Source organism: Leptodactylus fuscus, chromosome 7 (genome assembly GCF_031893055.1).
Source record: "Leptodactylus fuscus isolate aLepFus1 chromosome 7, aLepFus1.hap2, whole genome shotgun sequence".
Lineage (NCBI taxonomy): Eukaryota > Metazoa > Chordata > Amphibia > Anura > Leptodactylidae > Leptodactylus > Leptodactylus fuscus.
This window is the reverse complement of record NC_134271.1, coordinates 32,254,907-32,273,148: the sequence shown is the minus strand read 5'-3', so window position 1 is coordinate 32,273,148 and position 18,242 is coordinate 32,254,907. Positions and strand designations below refer to the sequence as shown.

Genomic DNA, 18,242 nt, shown 5'->3' with positions numbered 1-18,242 from the left:
TTTCATATTAAAACACATTTATTAGAGGATTTATAGACAAGCGGTTGATGAAACTTCTCACAACTGGAGCATGTCTGGATTCCAGCACACCCCAATCTTATACAACCTAGTTTACAAAAAAAAAAAAAAAATCCCACCAAATTCCCAAGTTGTGATGACCGTCTGCAGCACATTTCATTGAAGGATGTCCTGGCCATTCATATATCCACACCAGTCTGGCATGCTTAGAAATATACGCTTCTATTGTGTGCAGAGGTTGATCATATTCATCTGGTCCTGTCAACTTTCTTTTCTTTAGTGGAATTTCAGAGATTTAATACCACTCATTTGATAAGGGTGTTCCTAAAGGTGAGAAACAAAAGAGAAAACTAAGAAGAAAAGCACATTCTTCACTCATTTCATTAAGTTACAGATTATTGTCAAGATTACGGCAATAGAGGGAACCGGGAGCTTGATGTGTGACCCAAAGTCAGAAACTTCTCAGAAACCCAAAGGTTAAAAAAAAAAAAAAAAAAAAAAAAAAACCCCAAAAAGAACAAAGAGAACCCAGGCCAGAAACTGAGCGAGAATGTTTCAGAACCCAGACCTCAAATTTTCAAACAAATTTTGCGTAAATCAGTAGTACAAGTTAATATAAGAAATTTCTACCCTGCCTATATACAGAAAGCTTACTATCAACCTGCTGTATACAATCACTAGGTGTGTGCAGGACACTAACCATCTCTCCTGGGAAATGGAGACTCCTATGTTAAATTTACTCAGCTCTTTACTAAGAAATCCTGCCTTAAATTACATAAACTTATTTATCCCAGAGCTCAGTATCTCCCCATCATACGATGCCCTCAGCTAAGGCACCGTACATTACCTGACAGACTCCCTCTAAGCAATGACTGTATACTCTTTATACATGGCACTTAATAATAATATGGAATATGCTCTCCCCCTTATTGCAGTAGTGAGTCCAATTTTTAATGCTTTATCTTTGCAAGTGTTATGGAACACCGCACCTATAGCAAAGATCCGTCCGTCACCTGCACTGCTCCGTTTGTATTATTTTCAGGGAAACAATATATACACAGTGTATTATATTCATTTTTGCCTCTAAAGAGGAGATAGATCTTATTTTCAGGGGATGTCTTATTTTTCCTGAACCTCTCGCTAAACATTAGGGGGGCAGTGCAGCTGTAGCAATGACTGCTAGGTCTTATTTTCAGGGGAGGCCTTACATTTCTTAGCTTCTAAGAAATTACAATAAGTCTTATATCCAGGGGATGTCTTCTTTTCGGGGAAACACGGCAGTGGTTGCAGCAGCGATGTTACATCGACAGGACTTCTATAGCCAAACATCGCTCTCAGCTGTATAAGGACTGGCTGCAGTGGTCCCATCCATGTGACACTGCCGCCACTATAATAATACATACACACACAGCCCAGTCCAGATTTCTGGGCGGCACCCCAGACAAAGAAATCTGAGACACCCTGGTTCCCTAGGTTGAGCTTTATGGTATTCTTCAATATAAAATGTAAAAAAAAAAATAAATTACAAAATTTTTTGTCACTTACGATGTCATGCTCTTTCCACTTCCACTGAGCACAATGTATGGTGTCTTCTGGGCTTTCTGTTTTTCTTGCAAAAGGGCTACTGTACCGAGAGGAGTGTCACTAGAACTCATTTTCTTTAAGAGCTGATGAAAAAAAATGAAGTCAAATGTTACCACTATACATATACCAATATACACTGGCATCAGCCATGATGTGACACTACAGAAAATATTACTAGGAACTGGTACAATGGTTGGCATTTGTATTATTTCCTAGTTGGTTGCTGCCAATGCTGCCCAGCTGTCGAGGCCAGCACAGGCTTCAGCAGCTTCTTAGGATCATTTCTGCAATGCTGGTGTTGGAGGGGGTAAGATATGAGACTGTCCAGGCTGAAGTTTGTATGTGTAGTCAATTACATAAATGTGCTATATATTTCATGTTTAACTCTTTGTATGCAGTCATTCTGATCAGATTGGCATCCTGTGAATGTCTCCTTTTCCAGCATAAGGCTCCACGGGCCAGAACCGACGTACTAAAGCGCTGGGAGAACAACTGTGGCGTGAACACATTGCGGTTCTTCCCGCAGCACTTTGAACAGAAAGTTCACAGAGTTTTCCTCCGCGGACTTTCTGTTACAACTATATCTATGGGAAAGCCGCCGGCGTTTCCGTAGGTATAATTGACATACTGTGATTTTCAAAACAGCAACGTGTTCGCGCTGCGATTTTTTCCGCAAAGTGGATTCGCGTGAATTCCATCCACTTTGCAAGTACTGTGCAACGCCGTGATTTTTCCCGCAGCCAAATCGCAGCGTTTCCGGCCCATGGGGTCCCAGCTTAAAGAGGAGGAGTATGAACTTTTTTTTTTTTTTTTTTTTGCTGAAAATGAAAGTGATGAAACATTCTGACTGAATTGCTAGTACTATATGATCAGATTACTCACCGCTTCTTCATCCAGTTTCTTCATGCGTTTTTCCGTTTTCATTTTACCTGAACCTTTACCATGGAACCGATGCGACAGTTGTCTAAAAGCCTGTGTTGAACAGAAGATATTAGTACATTAGCATCCTCCTGCAGTCCTCAGATCAATAGTCAGGACTGGACAAAAACTTACCTCTTTTGGACACAGTTTTCTGCCCGTTTCATCCACATATTCAATTTTGACATCTGGTTTGTAGCCTTCTTTTTCTTTAAAGTCCTGTGTGAAACCTCTGTACTCTTCTCGCCTGCTGTACTTGTCATCTATTGCCCTGTTTCATAGAGGTTGCAAAAGATATGCGTGACTGTTACTAAGCATTTGCCAATCAATGGATGAAGTTGCATGGGGAACAACTTTATATTAATGACTATGGATTTAGAATGGGATGTTGCAAAAGTTCCTGTGGTTCTAACGTGTAGGTGTTCCAAATACTTTTATCCCTATAACATATGTTCAGCTACGCCACTAACTGCCCCCACAACAGCATATGCAACAGAAATTATTTTGCTGCGGGCAAAATCCGAAGCTTTGTGTGTGAGCCGACCCCTATAACTAACTGGAAATGATAATGGGCCAATAAGAATCCATGGTATTTCCACCCTGTGGTGAAGGCCTGAGGTCTCCTCACTGCCGTTTTACATTGCAGTTGATGGATTAGTTGGCAGGATGGAGAAGGCGAGAGAAACAGTAACCATGTGGGAGAAAGAAAGTGAGGTGGTAGCACATGTGATATTTCATGTATGACACATGTATGAAGGAGCCTTCACATATCAAGCAGTTCCCAAGCTCTAACAGTTCTATAGCACGCTAAATATACTACTTACATTTTGTCTTCTATGCAGTACACAGCTGATGGAAGGGACTTATTGGGAGCTTTAACACGTGCAATCTTTTGTACTGTTGTTTCTAGTAAGCCTGATGGAGAAAATATATATATTTCAATAAAGCATAAAGTACTACTACCTTCCATTACTACAGCTCCTACCATGTTAAGGAATCTAATTGTTTTCTTAAGACTGTTGTGATTCTCTACAAGATAAATCAGTTTTTACACTTATGACAGGTCTGTATTATTGTATTGCAGCTTCTTAGCTCTAGCTCTGTACTGTAGTATTTCTCTGTTCTTCCTCTTACAAATTTATGAATGAAAGGAGTAATCCTATTTGAGCATTTATGGCTATTATACATAGGATATGCCATAAACGCCTAAGAGAGCCTTCACACGGAGTAAACGTGCGTGTATTTTTGCAAAATACACGTGTAAAAATAAGACTCCCATTGACTTCAATGATATTTTTTACACGTGTAAAAATACGCCCTTAAAATGTCATTGAAGTCAATGGGAGTCTTATTTTTACACGTGTATTTTGCAAAAATACACGCACTTTTACTCCGTGTGAAGGCTCCCTAATAGTTGTGGGTCCCACCTCTGGGCCCTGTATCTATCTTGGGAACAGAGCTCTGTACAGGAGTTGCATAAATAGCTGGATATGTCTATGGGGTCAGGGGATAATCATACACATCAGGGAGAGTGTGTGCCTGCATAGGCAGTACAGAGACTCACAAGTCATTCTTGCTCCACTAGGGATTCTGGGTAAAAAATATGCAAATCTATTCTCCAGGATGTAATTAGGAGAACAGTGCACTCTGTACGCCGTCTTCTAGAGAGCATCCTCCTTGACATCATGCATGATTCAGTTAATAAGTCTACTATCATGATGCGGATTTAATTGCCAAATTAGTGTGTGTGTGTGTGTGTGTGTGTGTGTGTGTGTGTGTGTGTGTGTGTGTGTGTGTGTATATATATATATATATATATATATATATATATATTAAAATAAAAAAAGGGATACTCCAGAATTATTGTTCTATAGGCAAGTACAGTTTTTCAATGGATGATTTACAGTGTGGCTCTTTAAATGGGAACTAAGTTGTGTATATAAGTGTGATTACAGTTACAGCCTCATACAAAATGACAGAAAATTACATGCAAAGGTGTACAGTACACTTTAAAGAGGAACTTTCATGTCCTCATTGATGTGCTGTATTATATGCCGCTATTATGAAGACAGTGTGCTAAATTAAGCGCACTGTCTTCTTTCTAGTACTGTATCACATCTATGAGAACATGAAAGGTTCTCTTTAAAGTAAAAAAGAAAAGAACATATTACCCACCCTGGCCAATCAGATCCCTTCTTATCCCTGTCTATAATCTGCCATGGCTAACAGCCCTCATTTGTATTTGTTCCTGTCTGTATGAAGGTCTCTCTTTATATATTCTATTATTGTGTCTCTTACCTTTGTTCTGACAGAGATGTAAAGCAGCAGCAAGGCCCCTGTTCACGATGGGCTCTTCATCCAAAATGGTGGTGGAAGACGTGGAATACTGACAATAAACATATAAGTTAGGGCTCGTTCACAAAGTCAGACATGCAGTACTCTGTGTCTGGTTTAAAAAAAAAAAGTTTTTGCCGCGGAGAGAATAAAACGCCCACCGGCGCTCACAGCCGGACCCGGTCTGACAGGTTTCCGTCTTCTGTCTGCAGAAGACGGAAACCTGAGAACGGAGACCGAATGCTGGTGTGAACCCAGCGTCAGTTGGGTTATGCTAGAAGAATACTATGCTTATAAATAATTGATTTTTAATAAATATTCAAAACATTTGCACCTGCATATAAAGAAAATATTCACAATGTGCTATGGTCATATTCCATTCTGAAATATACAATGCTAGAATAGTAAAAAGGTAGGATGCGACAACTACAAAGTGTCCTCTCACTTACATCTTGCTGGTTTTTCTCATCATCAAGGTTCACCATACTCCAACCAATGTTTTCTTCACCTTCAGAATCACCGTGTTCATTCTCAGACTCCTCCTGATCCTTCTCGAAATCCTGTGAAAGACAATAAGAATGTGAATGATCCTGCACGGTGATAATAATCTGTAATAAGTCTAGTGCAGAATATTTGGCCGCTTTAAGCCTCATGTATGTACTTTAAAATTCATGGTTGAATTCAGGGTTTACGACTTGAAATGCTAAATTTGCAGAAGTCCTAGGAAATCCGTACCATTAAATCTTCTTGATCTTCCCTGTTCCCTGCTAAACCATAGGTTGGTATCTCTCCGAGAGTTCTGCAGAATTCTGAGGTTGCATTAAAAACAATGGCTCCTTTCTTATCGTCGTCTTCCTCTTCATCTAGGCTTTTCTGAGTGTTAAGCTTTTTCACAATCGTTGCGATCTTAGGAGAGGAAACAGAATCCCGAAACAAAGAGGATGAGATTAATGGAGTTTTACAAGTTAACAAGTCTAAGCCATAGAATGAGAAAATGTAAATTAAAAGGGGTTGTTCTAAGATTGAAAGACTAGGACAGACGACGTTCTTACAGTGTTTGATTTGTAGCAATACAAATACAGGAAGAATAATGTCCTAATGTCCCAAATTAAATGGAGCAGTGGTGGGGTATGAACACTGTGACTCAATTCAAACTCTATGGGAGTGCCGAAGACAGCTAAGATACTCGCCTATTTTTAGCCGTACCAGAGACCCTAAACAGAGCAGCAATGCTCAAATGGGGGACACGGGACCCTGGTACTCTCTAGGAATTAGATCCCTACCATCACTGCACCTATCCTTTTCATTGCAGGCACTGATACAGGGACACTACTGATTACACAGCTACCATTTTGCTATAGTTTGTGCGGGCAACGGTAGGCCCAGAAGCAATGTAAGTTCTTTTAATGTTATTACATGACTGTGTATAGCAGGGGTAGGGAACCTTCGGCTCTCCAGCTGCTGTGAAACTACAACTCCCAACATGCTCCACTCACTTCCATGGGAGTTCCAAAAACAGCAGAGCAAGTATGCATGCTGGGAGTTGTAGTTTTGCAACAGCTGGAGAGCCGTACGTTCCCTACCCCTGGTGTATAGCTTTTCTGAAATGTATTCAGAAAGTAGACAACACCATTCTGTACAAAAAATAAACTTATTTATTAACACCACCGAGAAGCCAGATTTTTCATTCTTCTGCTGCATTAAATCAGTCTACTCACCTTTTCGCTACTATCTTTCTGTTGCTGAATTTGTTTCAGTCGTCTACTTTTTTCAAGCTGTTTGTGCAACTCCATTTCTAACTCATCCTCCTCAACCACCACCGGAGTACCTGGACCCTCTTCTGTGAAACAAGGAGGAAAGAAGCAAATAAGATGATTAATAATTTAATAGTGAAAATATTAAGAAGCGGGGGGGGGGCATCAATACATTGGCAATGATATTAAGGTATAAAAAGAAAATGGGTTTAGGGCGCAACATTCTTACCCTCATCGCTAATGTCCATACTTTCCACACGCACATCATCTGACTGGGGCATGACCGTTTTTAACTCCACATCTTGCCCTTCATCATCTGAATCAATGTGCTTGCGGCCTCGTCCACGAGTTCTAAGACAGAAAACATTAAACTTGTATAATCTTCCTGCCAATATTACATAACATCCATCATAACTTTTAACTAACCCCATACCCAATATACAAGGATAAATGAAGGGTGTTCATGTTAAAGGGGTTTTATTAAGGACACTTATTCCTTACTTTGTGAATTCCATACCTTGAACCAAAGTCATTCGCACGGGTATCAGGTTTCATAAGTAACAGGTTATCATCCAGAGCAGACTTCTCCTTCTTACGGATCTTTTTCACACGCCTTTTTGTTTTCTTGAAGGATACCTTTGTAAAAGAGAGAAGCATTTATGGACCACTCGCAGCTAGATTGTTTAGATTGAACACTGATATCAAAGGGGTTATCACAGTCCAGTATTTGTTTATTTTTTTAAATAAAACACACTCCCCCATCTAAATTCCCAATGGTGGCTGGGCTGCTGTGTATAGGTCCCCCCAGCCGACATCAGTGCTGATGTCCCATTTGGGTGGCTACAGCTAAATCCCAGGCCTCGGCAGTGACCTCTTCACAAACCACACGAGTGTTGAGAGCAGTCTGTTACGTGCCTTTTGTGAAGAGGTCACCTCTGAAGCCTGCGACTCATATAAGCGAGACGACACTGCTGAAATCAGCCAGGGAACCTGTACACAGCAGCTGCCACATGGAAGACCGGAGTAAGGAGAGTCCATTTTACCAGATACATTAACATGTCTTAGGGGATAATTATATATACACACATTTTAGGACTTTTTACTGCACATTGTATCTTTAAATTACATTTTATTCTCTTGTCTCATACTTCCAAAAGGTGGATACTTTACTGCTATATTGCAGTGTACGCCACACACTCTTTTCTAAGCATCCACACCAATATGTCAAGCAAGTATGTCACAAAGTTTTTTAGCCCAAACAAGTAGAAATGAGCGAACACTATTCGAAACTGCCGTTTCAAAAAGCACACACCCATAGGAATGAATGGAGGCAACCGGCAAAGTCTGCGTGCCGGCCGCTTCCATTCATTCCTATGGGCGCGTGCTATTCGAAACGGTAGTTTCGAATAGTGTTCGCTCATCTCTACAAACAAGGTATGCCACCTTTATGCCAGTGGCTAGTTGTAACCATAGTTGTAAATCTGTGCCACTATGTGCATAGTCTGCAGAGCCTTAGTTAGTAGCCCCGAATAAGTTTACTGCTCTTAGAACACTATATATTTCTTTTTTCATGAAGTGCATGAGTTTTTTTAAGTGCAGTAACAAGTAGCACGCTACCTAGGGTTACCTGCCAGGTCTCCACTATGTAAAACAGAGACCCCCAGCAGCTATGGTGCCTACTCAGCTCCTGAGCGGGCACCATATTTAAAGTCCTGACATCCACTCTATTATTACAGTGGACGTTGGGAACAGGTTCAACAAATATGGCACCATTTTTCAAACTTACCATTTCTTCTGATGTATAGTACTCAGATGCAATTCTCATTGCTGGAAGTTCGAGAGACTGTGCCTGGTTGTGCAGAGTTTGCCGAATATTCTGTAGCTCTTTTTCCCAGGATCCATCTGCTGTGCCGCCACTCTCCAATCGGAACGATTTCTTCTTTTCCCCTTCTATCTCCTCATCATACTTAGAAAGTACAGACTTGTGTCTGAACTAAATGAAAGAAACACACATTGCATAAAATATAGATAGCAGATGCAGCAAAAATCTGATTCTTTAAAAGCATACCTCCAGTTCTAAACAACTTTACATAAATTGTTTTGATTAGATGAAACTTTGCAATAAAATCTTATTACCCGTTTCCTTCTCCACCTCATACAATTCTATGAAGCAAGAAGAGGCTGAGCAGAATTCTCCTGCTGGTTGGTTGATTTATTGCCTATCCTGTGTATTATCAGCTTATCATGTACAACTTAGCAGTGTATAAAAAGAAAGGAACAGCAAAGTGTAGCTGCAGCACTTATTTGAGTGTCTTTTCTAATTTCCCTCCTTCATAAAGTACTATGGAGAAAGTAACTGCCTGAAAAGTAGAGAAGAAAACATATTTCTTCAACAAGATATATTGCAAAGTTTCTTATTTTCACCTGTACTTCATGTATTGGGTTGTGAGTAGAGATGAGCGAACACTGTTTGGATCAGCCGTTCCGAACAGCACGCTCCCATAGAAATGAATGGAAGCAGCTGGCACGTACACTTTGCCGGCGGCCGATCGCTTAACCCCCCACGTGCCGGCTACGTCCATTCATTTCTATGGGAGCGCGCTGTTCGGAATGGCTGTTCTGAACAGTGTTCGCTCATCTCTAGTTGTAAGCAAAACTCAGGACAGGATTGTTTCGCCGCCTAAAAGAGTTAATTAAGTTAATAAGTAGTATTAAAGGGAATGTGTCGTCTCCCACATGTTAAACAGGGCAAAGTGCCATGTAGGATGTTTAAACAAATCCAGTGATATTATTGCTGGGTAACGTCATTTCAATGATGCCAAGAATGTTTGCTTTTATTCACTATGTAAATAAGGTACCTGCAGCACCAAGGGGTGTCAAATCCTAGGCCCAAGCCCCATTCTTCACTATGTCTCCCTGCCCAGCTGTGCCCTGCAATCCTTACACTGAACACAAGCTCACATCATCCCTTGTGTTTAGTATGAGGACCTAGGAGGTAGTAGTCTGCACTGCACAGGTTAAAATCTGCTGGTGAAAACCACAGCAATAATGGACATGTACAGGTCTCTTTGCTCTGTAGGTTTTTACGCAGCATATGATTCAGATTTTTTGGGATCCCATTGAACACGCTGTGAGTGTAAACTGCCACAGTACAAGAACTTTGGACTCATTATAAAACCTCTCCCTTTATAAACAGGAGAGATAGAATCATCAATTGCTTGTATTAAAGATTATTGTACATGCAAATCATTGATGTCAATGACAAGCGATGAGGTAATGGGGGAATTTTCTTTAGATGAAAAACTGAACATCAGTAAAATAGAGGGCGGCAAACTCACCACAACCATGTCATCGACAGACTCCTCTTCCTCATACGGTTTGTAATCAGGCCTTTTCTTCTTCAGCTCCACATTTTTCTCAGCTTTTTCTTTGTCTATCATGTTTACATTGACCAAGACATCAGATGCGTCTTCGTCAAGAACACCTATGTTAAAACAAGACACAAGAAAACAATGTATATGAAGGTACAGAGCTTTGGTTTACAAAGGACTTTTCATGTGAGCGAATAGCATTCAAATTACCTTTGTCTTTCAGAGTCAGTATTACAGATTGCCCCTCGACAAAAGATTCCAAATTGTGTTCTACAGTAAGACCTTGTAAGTCCTGAGATGAGTAATCCTAAGAAGAAGAAAACAACAAACCGGTGAACGTTGTAGGAATTGATATGGGAAGAAGCTGTTGTATTATTAATGAGACAGCACAGCTAACCTTCTTTTGCCCAAATTCTTCCTCTACAAGGTTGGAAACACCAAATTCTTCATCCATTTCTGCCAATAGTTTTGCCTGTGCGAATAAAAACAAAGGTATTAAATCTCTGCTTAGAAATAACATCCTGAAAGGGGAAATATCAACTGTGGCTATATATATATATATATATATATATATATATATATATATATATATATATATATATATATATATATATATATATATACACATACACACACTTACATATATACACACTCACACACACTTAATATCTGATTGCTTTGTTGTTCAATATTATACAAGTTTGTTTGTACCAATTTTCTGTGAAAAATTCTAATAAAAATTACAGTTCAAAAAAAAAAAAAAAAAATTTACAAGAAGAGCAGAGGAGAGCAGATTAGGAAAAGAAATGACGCCATTCTGGCCAAGTTTAATCAGGCTCTGGCTACAAGCACATGATACGGGTCAGTAAGAAAATGGCACGGACAACACATGGATGATCTCTGCATGCCGCCCATACACCTCAGTAATGAGACCTGACTGCTCACGCTCCTCCCACAGGGACCCTAATATACAGTCACATGTATGCAGCCATAAGAAAAGACTGGGTCGGTGTGTTAACCATTAAAGACACAGCTAAAACACGGCCGTGTGCTTGGGGGCCTTAATTGGGGAAGTAGCCAAATATGTAGAATTTTATTGACGATACAATATGAAATGCCCTTTTGTAATTGGTTACTCTTTAGCATCTTTAAATTTACAATACTCACTCTCTTTTCAGCTTTCTCTTTTTCTGCTTGAAGTTTCCGACTGCGTTCAATCCAAGCAGCTGTATCATCCAACCATAGTTCATCATCTCCCAGGGATTTTACTTTGCTGCAATTGAAAAAGAAAAAAAGAGAGAACCATGGAAACAGTTGACTTTTTATGAAAAAATTTAATAAGAATTTTCACATTCTTCAAAATTAATGGCAGAAATGTATGTAAAGGTAGGTTTGTAGAGTCGGTAAAGATTCGAGACACATGGGATTTATGTTGCGTTTTTTTGGTGCAGATGTTTTTGAGCCAAAACCAGAAGGTTCCGTTGCCCATTCCTTTTGAGTCTATTTCTGGCAACAAAAACTCCATCTGCGTCTCCATTCATAAACAGTGGAATTTTTCTTACCCTAGTTTCTGGTTTAGCATTCTCTTCTCTTTAGCAGCTGCGAGTTTTTCTCGGAGCTCCTGCTGTTGCCTTAAGATTAATGGGTTAATGATTGTGGCTGCAACCGGGTCTTCTTTAGTGCCGCTCTCTGCAAAACCAACAGTGATCCGTTTATATAAGAAATATGCTTTAAGCGAGATACTTAAGGAAATAAGTCTAATACATACGTACCAGTTTTAGATGTATTCAGCTCTAGAGGTTTTAATCCAAGTTTTGCACGAAGTTTACTAGAAAAAATAGAATAAAATTATAACAGTTTAAACTGAATCATATTGGAACCTTTCTGCAGCTTTAAACATTCTAGCAATAAACTGGAATTCCCTTCAGCTCAGGCTAGGTTTATTACCAAGTTCCTTATACATGAATTTTGTCAAAAGGAATGTAAAACTATATTATTTTCTTTTCTTTCTAACACTTAAAGAGGACCTTTCATCAGACCGGGCACATGCAGTTTTATATACTGCTGGAAAGCTGACAGTGTGCTGAATTCAGCGCACTATCGGCTTCCCCAATCTGTGCCCAGTGTAAAGCGCTATCGGTCCCAGTACCGTAGCGCTTTAGTGTCAGAAGGGAGTTTCTGACACTTAGCCAGGGACGCCCTTCTGCCCAGCAGCGCCTATCGCGCTGTACTGTCAATGAATTTGCCAAGTCAAAGAAGCACATTTCTGAATTAGTATTTTATCAGAGTCACAAAATGGATTGTAGCCTTGACCTAGATTGTGATATATTCCATACCACAAGCTATGATCATAAGAGGCCCTTGACATTTTCTGACCCTCTTGCTCCCTGCAATGTGGAGGCAAAGCTTCAGTACTTTCTTGCCTCTCGCCACAGGTTAGGTCAATTCATTTGGGCCTAATAGGCGACAAGCTGTAGCGGAGTACTGAACCACTGCTTCCACATTAGAAGGAGTTGGAGAGTCAGAAAAAGTCAACGACCTCTCATGAGCTGTGGAATCTGCTACTGAATCAGCTGCGGAAGGTCGAACACTTTTTCTGCCCCATCTTCAGGGTGGAATCTATTGTGTGACTATAACCATATGAGGAAGCTTGCACAGGTTACTGCCATCGCTCCCTATGCCAGCTCACCTGGATGCCAGTGGGCACATCTGCCTCCGAACTTGTGAGCTCAGCCAACATTTCTTCACTACTCTCAGCAGCTACCCCTTAACTTTCACATTAGTCATGACAAGCCAACCAGTATTTCCTCTGTAGTTACAGCACATCAGCAAATATCAGGTCATGGTAGCAAAGAATGAGTTTCACTTCACAAGTGTATAGAGAAAGATATTTGTAAACTTACTTCGTTTCCTCAATGCTTAAAGATGAATCCCCACCTGAAGACTTTGGCGCAATACCTGTATATTAGGAAATTACATGTGGTCATTAGCCGACTCAGTAATACGTGCTGTTACACAACATACCAACAATGGTTAGACAACATACTAAATACAACTAAACTGCTTGTATCAGTCTCATCTCTCCTCTGGTACAATTTTAATATATTAAGAGACAGGATTAAAGCAGTTTTCCAGTCCTAGGCTAAGGCCCCACGTTGTGGAAACGCAGCTTTTTTTGTTGCAGCTTTTGCTGCATTTTTTGAGCCAGAGCCAAGAATGGCTATAGAGGGAATGGAAAATATAAAGGAAGTTCTTACACTTCTACCTTCTGCTCAGTCCACTCCTGGCTTTGGCTCAAAAAACCGCAACAAAAGAAGCTGCATTTCCGCAACATGGGGCCTCAGCCCTAAATGGATTTTTCATACTGATGACTTAAGTTAGCAGTATCTGAACGGCAGGGGTCCAATACCCAGGCCCCACACAGATCAGCCTGAAGGCTGCTGGAAGCTATTGTTGTGGATTGGGAGCTAGTGCAGCGTGCTCCTATGCAAGTAATGGGAGTGGTTCAAGTAAACAAGTCTGCAGCTTTGATCTTACTACTTGAATAGGGGGAGGCTGCCCATGTTCCCTGTTTATTGCAACAGATTCTCACGCCTGTAGGCTGCTGGAACAGTTGAGGTGTGCAGGTTCCAGGTGTCAGACCCCAAAAGATCACATATTAATGGCCTATCATGTGGATGGGTCAACAGTATGAAAAATCCATTGGAGTCACCTACTTTTATGAAAGTGATGGCCTATCCTTAAGATGGGAACTATTGCAGATGTGTTGTTTGTATGTGCCCACGGCAGGTAAACAGTGCCAGGACCTCTCTCTCTTTCATAGCAGTGGTTATGAATTACAACAGCAGTTTAACATACACTTGGATAGGATACCACTGCAATAACTCATAACAGCAGGTACAATAAAGATGGCGAGTGAACACTGTTGCCCCTGGCATATAAACAATGCCAGGAGCTATATCAACTATGACTGCTGATTTGCCAGGGCCCTAAAGGTCAGACCCTTGATAATCAAAAATGGATGTCTTGCCTTAAGGATAGGTTGTTTTTTTTTTTGTTTTTTTTAAGCAGACTACGCCATTAAAACAAAGACATGAAAAAAAAAACATACATTCACTTTACCAGAAGTGGGGAGGGGGGAAACCGACCACAATATGTGAACACACTGTAATGTGGAACAGGTCAGGGATGGGCTCTGTGGCCGGAAATGAAAATTCTCTGCAGGTGTCCTATAGGACAGAGAAATCTTCCCACAGTGGTGGTGTGCACGCACATCAATGCTCCCTAAACATAGGACATTTGCAGGCCCCAATTCTTTTGATCACTGATGTTTTATCGGATGGCCCCCCAGTGAGCAGACATTTATCTGAGGCACTTGTGTTATGCATGGGAGACTTAACAAGGCATTTGTCTCCATTCTGCAAGTCATTATTTACTAGACTGCATTCATTTACATCTAAATGTGTGTCTGCTACTGAAAATGGCACAGAACAATAACCTCTAGTTCCTACTCACCTTGCTCATAATCAGGGTCCATTTTCTCTTTTTTTATCTTGCGGGACTCGATATCCTTACTTGGCCTGGACCTTCCATCCCTGTCCCGAGTTTTCTCCCTTTCTCGGGACCTTTTTCGTCTTTCTCGTTCCCGTTCCTTATGCTTGTGCTTCTTATGCTCTCTGTGACGATCTTCACTTCCACCAGCTGCATATGATCCATCACGATCTCGGTCCTTCTCTTTATGTTTTTTAGAGGAACCCATTGCTATGAAAAAATAGAAAACCCATTATATTATACATGTGCTATGCAATACATCATTTTACCGTCTTGAACGATAGGTTCACAGTAGTTCAGGTTCAATAGTGCAGGTGAGAGGAACAAACAATGTACGATATAATTTACTAAAGAAGAGTCTATATAGAGGACTTGTCACAGTTTTATGTTATACTAGGCTCTGCCCGCGACTTCGTCTGCAGGTTGTTGGCGTCGATGATCCACCTATATTTAGCAAATTGCTGCCATCGATAGTTTGCCTGCTGTTAAGCTGTCCTGCTGCTGAACTTGTTCCTCACACCATGCCTGTGATTGTTCCATCTCAGCAGCTTGCTGGGACACCATATAATGAGTGTGTTGTTGATGATCCGCATGCTTTGGGAGCTGTCAAGCTGGCCTGCCACTGGACTCGTTCCTGGCGCTGTGCCCGTGATTGTTCTGGCATCTCAGCAGCTCGCTGGGACACCATATAATGAGTGTGTTGTTGATGTTCCGCATGCTCCGGCGTTTCCGCAGCTCTTAAGCTGGCCTGCCGCTGAACTTGGTTCTTGCACTGTGCATGGGATTGTTCCGGCATCTCAGCACCTCACCGGGACGCCGCATAATTAGCGTGTTGTTGACGTCGATGATCCCCCCTCAGCTGCGCTTGAGAAGAACTCTGTGACTTCAGGATACCTTCATAGCTCTCATTGTTTGCGACAAATTATATTCTCATTTCCAGGCATGTTAAAAATTGGCAAACTGTCAATTTGGATTAAAGGTGTTTGCTCATGTCAGTGTGTCAGCAGTGCCTGAAGCTGATCAGATAATATGCAAAGGTGTCTACACACTGAGGGTTAAGTGTGTTTACACAGAGAGATAATAGCCCTGGCTGAGATAAGCTGCTACTAAGAGCTGTTTAAAATAGTATGTTAACCTAAATTCATAATAGTCGTGAAGCCATGTCATTTACGAGGACAAAAAGTAGCCTATTTTTTAATTGAGGTTACAGTCTATCTATGTGCCGAATTCCATTCAAATCCATTCAGCCGTTTCTGCGTGATTGAGGAACAAACACACAAACATCCAAACACACAAACCTTCACATTTATAATATTAATTAATAGGAAGGATAATATTAATAGGATTAATAGGATAATAGGATTAACCTGAGTGGGTCGGTATTAGCCATTAAATGGGTTGGCCACTTTCAGACCAATATTGACAAACAAATGTACAATAGATATACAATTTACAATACTTTCTGTATCAATTCCTCACGGTTTTCTAGATCTCGGCTTGCTGTCATTCATTCTGTTACTTCTAGAGGATAAAACTCTGACCATGGTCATGTGATTTACGATCCTTGGTCATGTGATGAGCACACAGGTGCACAGCTGATTACCAGGCTGATGTCTGATAGAAAGGAAACAATATCAAACAAATCTCCTAGGTTTCAGGGTACACGCTTCAGTAAGTAAAGAGCTTCAACCTGTTTGCAAGTCTTCCCAAAGTAAAACTCCCTTTTTCTCCTCAATATATCTCTCCCCAGTCTCCTCCCACAGCGACGTCATTAGGGTTGCTTCACACTAGCGCTCGTATTCCATCTGGAAGGAGTCCATATGGACACACCCGGATGGAATACAATCTCAATTGGAAGCGATGTGCTGGCAAAGCACAAGGACCCTATAGACTATAATGGGCTCCGTGTGCTTGCTGCGCACTGCCCACACCAATCATGTATTACAGAAGGCTTGATATATGTATGGTTTCAGATGAATGGGTTGTTTATGGCAACGATTTGCATCAACGCAGACTTTTTTTTTTCCCTATCTGTATTTTTTTAAAAACACATATATGCTTGTATGAAATAGGATAAATGACCCCCGGTGACATAAACACTTCACTTTTTTTTTCTACTACTATAAATGGAGTATCTATAGGGTCCCCAGTTACAGTTAAATAGAGCTTTCATTATTAAAGTCAGCAGCACAGGTGACCTGGGTCTAAGACCCTGAAGCTCTGCCATTCTGGGAGGTGAATGGTAATCAGACGACATCAGGTCCATTAGAGGAAGGGGCTCCATCTCTTTCTCTATCCTATATAGTGATAAGTCACTTCTATCTTCTCTCCAGACCCAATCTACAATGGGGAAATTGCAGGAGAGTTAGTGGGGTCATCTCATTACAGACACTTCTACCTTATCCTGTGGTTGTGTCACATTGCTGGGGATCCGACCAGTGATCAGGACAATCCTTCCCTGTGAATGAAGCAGCAATGTGATCACGTGACCAGCGCTCTACTCACTACTATGGCTCTGTGATGTGACACTTTACCCTCAGTGTCTGTAAAGAGACAACCCCTTTAACCGTAGAACCTGCAGCAGCTAATGTCTATAGACAGTGGATGATCTCTATCAGGTTACAGCTGTAGTTCCCAATGGGAAGGTTGTGACTGAGAGCTACAGAACAGAGCCGGAGGAATATTCATTCTGTATAGACTCTCATACCCCATCTTTGGGCAGCGCGGCTCTCACACATGAGGTTTACCTAACATGAGCTGAATGGGCTGCAGTTTATATGTACAGTCTGCTCTGTGATTAGGATATGTACAGCATTTCAGCACAGGGAGGCGCTGTTCAGTGTCTCCTGCCATTGGTTTCTGTTTGGAGATCAGTGAGTAGATACAGACAGTGTTAGAATGACATTCACAGCAGATCAGTGGATGGGACTGGGCAGGAGACACAAAGCACTGATGTGTATGACCTGAGCAGCCTCGTCTGCTTGTACGCGCTCCATAGACATCAATGACACTGGTGTAAGTACTGATACATTACAACACACACCCGGCACGGCAGCGGCTCAGCCCTGGAAGGTGACAAACAATCTACAGACAAGTAAACCCGACCCCGAACACACAATCCACTTACTTACAGCGGCGTCTCGGCTCCGTTCTACAAGATGGCTGCCACTGTAGTCGCGCTAATGACGTCAGCACAGTCTCCGGCGCTGCAGAAATAGGTAATACGTCAAGTGTGCGCAGAATTGTTCTACTTCCGGTGTAGTCTGCGCCTTGTAGCCGCCCATAGCTAACAGTTCCTCCAAGACGTTTCTTAGTAGTCTCTGCCTGTTACTCTCTATCTCCCTCATACATTGCATGCACAGATATATGTAGGGAATAGAAATGCAGTCACAAGAACAACCCCAGATCTGAGCACACCAGTCTTCTCCAGTAGTGTGTCTAGTACATTGGCTGAGTTCACGCAGAGTTCTTTGGTCAGGAATCCGCCTCAAAATCAGCCTCCAAAAAAGGGAGGCTTTTTTTTTTGTCGGCTGATTTTGAGGCAGATTCCTGACCAAAAAACTCAGTGTGAACTCAGCCTACAGTTCTGGACAATCTCTGTTACAGGCTAAATGCATACCTCCCAACTTTTGAAGAACCGAAAAAGGGACAAAATGCGCGCGGCACGCCGCGGCAAATTTAGCCCCACCCACTTTTGTGTGGACTCCGCCCA

At 41.4% G+C, this 18,242-nt stretch overlaps 1 protein-coding gene across 3 annotated transcripts; it reads right to left on the bottom strand.

Annotated features, from left to right (window-relative positions):
• On the bottom strand, positions 1 to 17,725 carry SART1 (spliceosome associated factor 1, recruiter of U4/U6.U5 tri-snRNP). 3 transcript variants are annotated; one of them, XM_075281571.1, is made up of 21 exons: positions 17,658 to 17,725; positions 14,495 to 14,740; positions 12,883 to 12,937; positions 11,752 to 11,807; positions 11,542 to 11,668; positions 11,147 to 11,252; positions 10,377 to 10,451; positions 10,190 to 10,286; positions 9,947 to 10,092; positions 8,395 to 8,601; positions 7,126 to 7,244; positions 6,838 to 6,959; positions 6,573 to 6,694; positions 5,590 to 5,760; positions 5,304 to 5,414; positions 4,819 to 4,906; positions 3,345 to 3,435; positions 2,656 to 2,791; positions 2,485 to 2,574; positions 1,564 to 1,685; positions 1 to 342 (listed from the first exon to the last, which is right to left on the bottom strand). In XM_075281571.1, exons 2-21 carry the CDS (start codon positions 14,736 to 14,738, stop codon positions 324 to 326), a joined length of 2,304 nt encoding a protein of 767 aa, XP_075137672.1. In that variant the 5' UTR covers positions 14,739 to 14,740; positions 17,658 to 17,725; the 3' UTR covers positions 1 to 323. The 3 variants fall into 3 exon arrangements, with proteins under 3 accessions (XP_075137672.1, XP_075137674.1, XP_075137673.1); XM_075281573.1 differs by having other exon boundaries at positions 6,573 to 6,691; XM_075281572.1 differs by having other exon boundaries at positions 17,662 to 17,708.
• Positions 17,726 to 18,242: the final 517 nt, after the last annotated feature.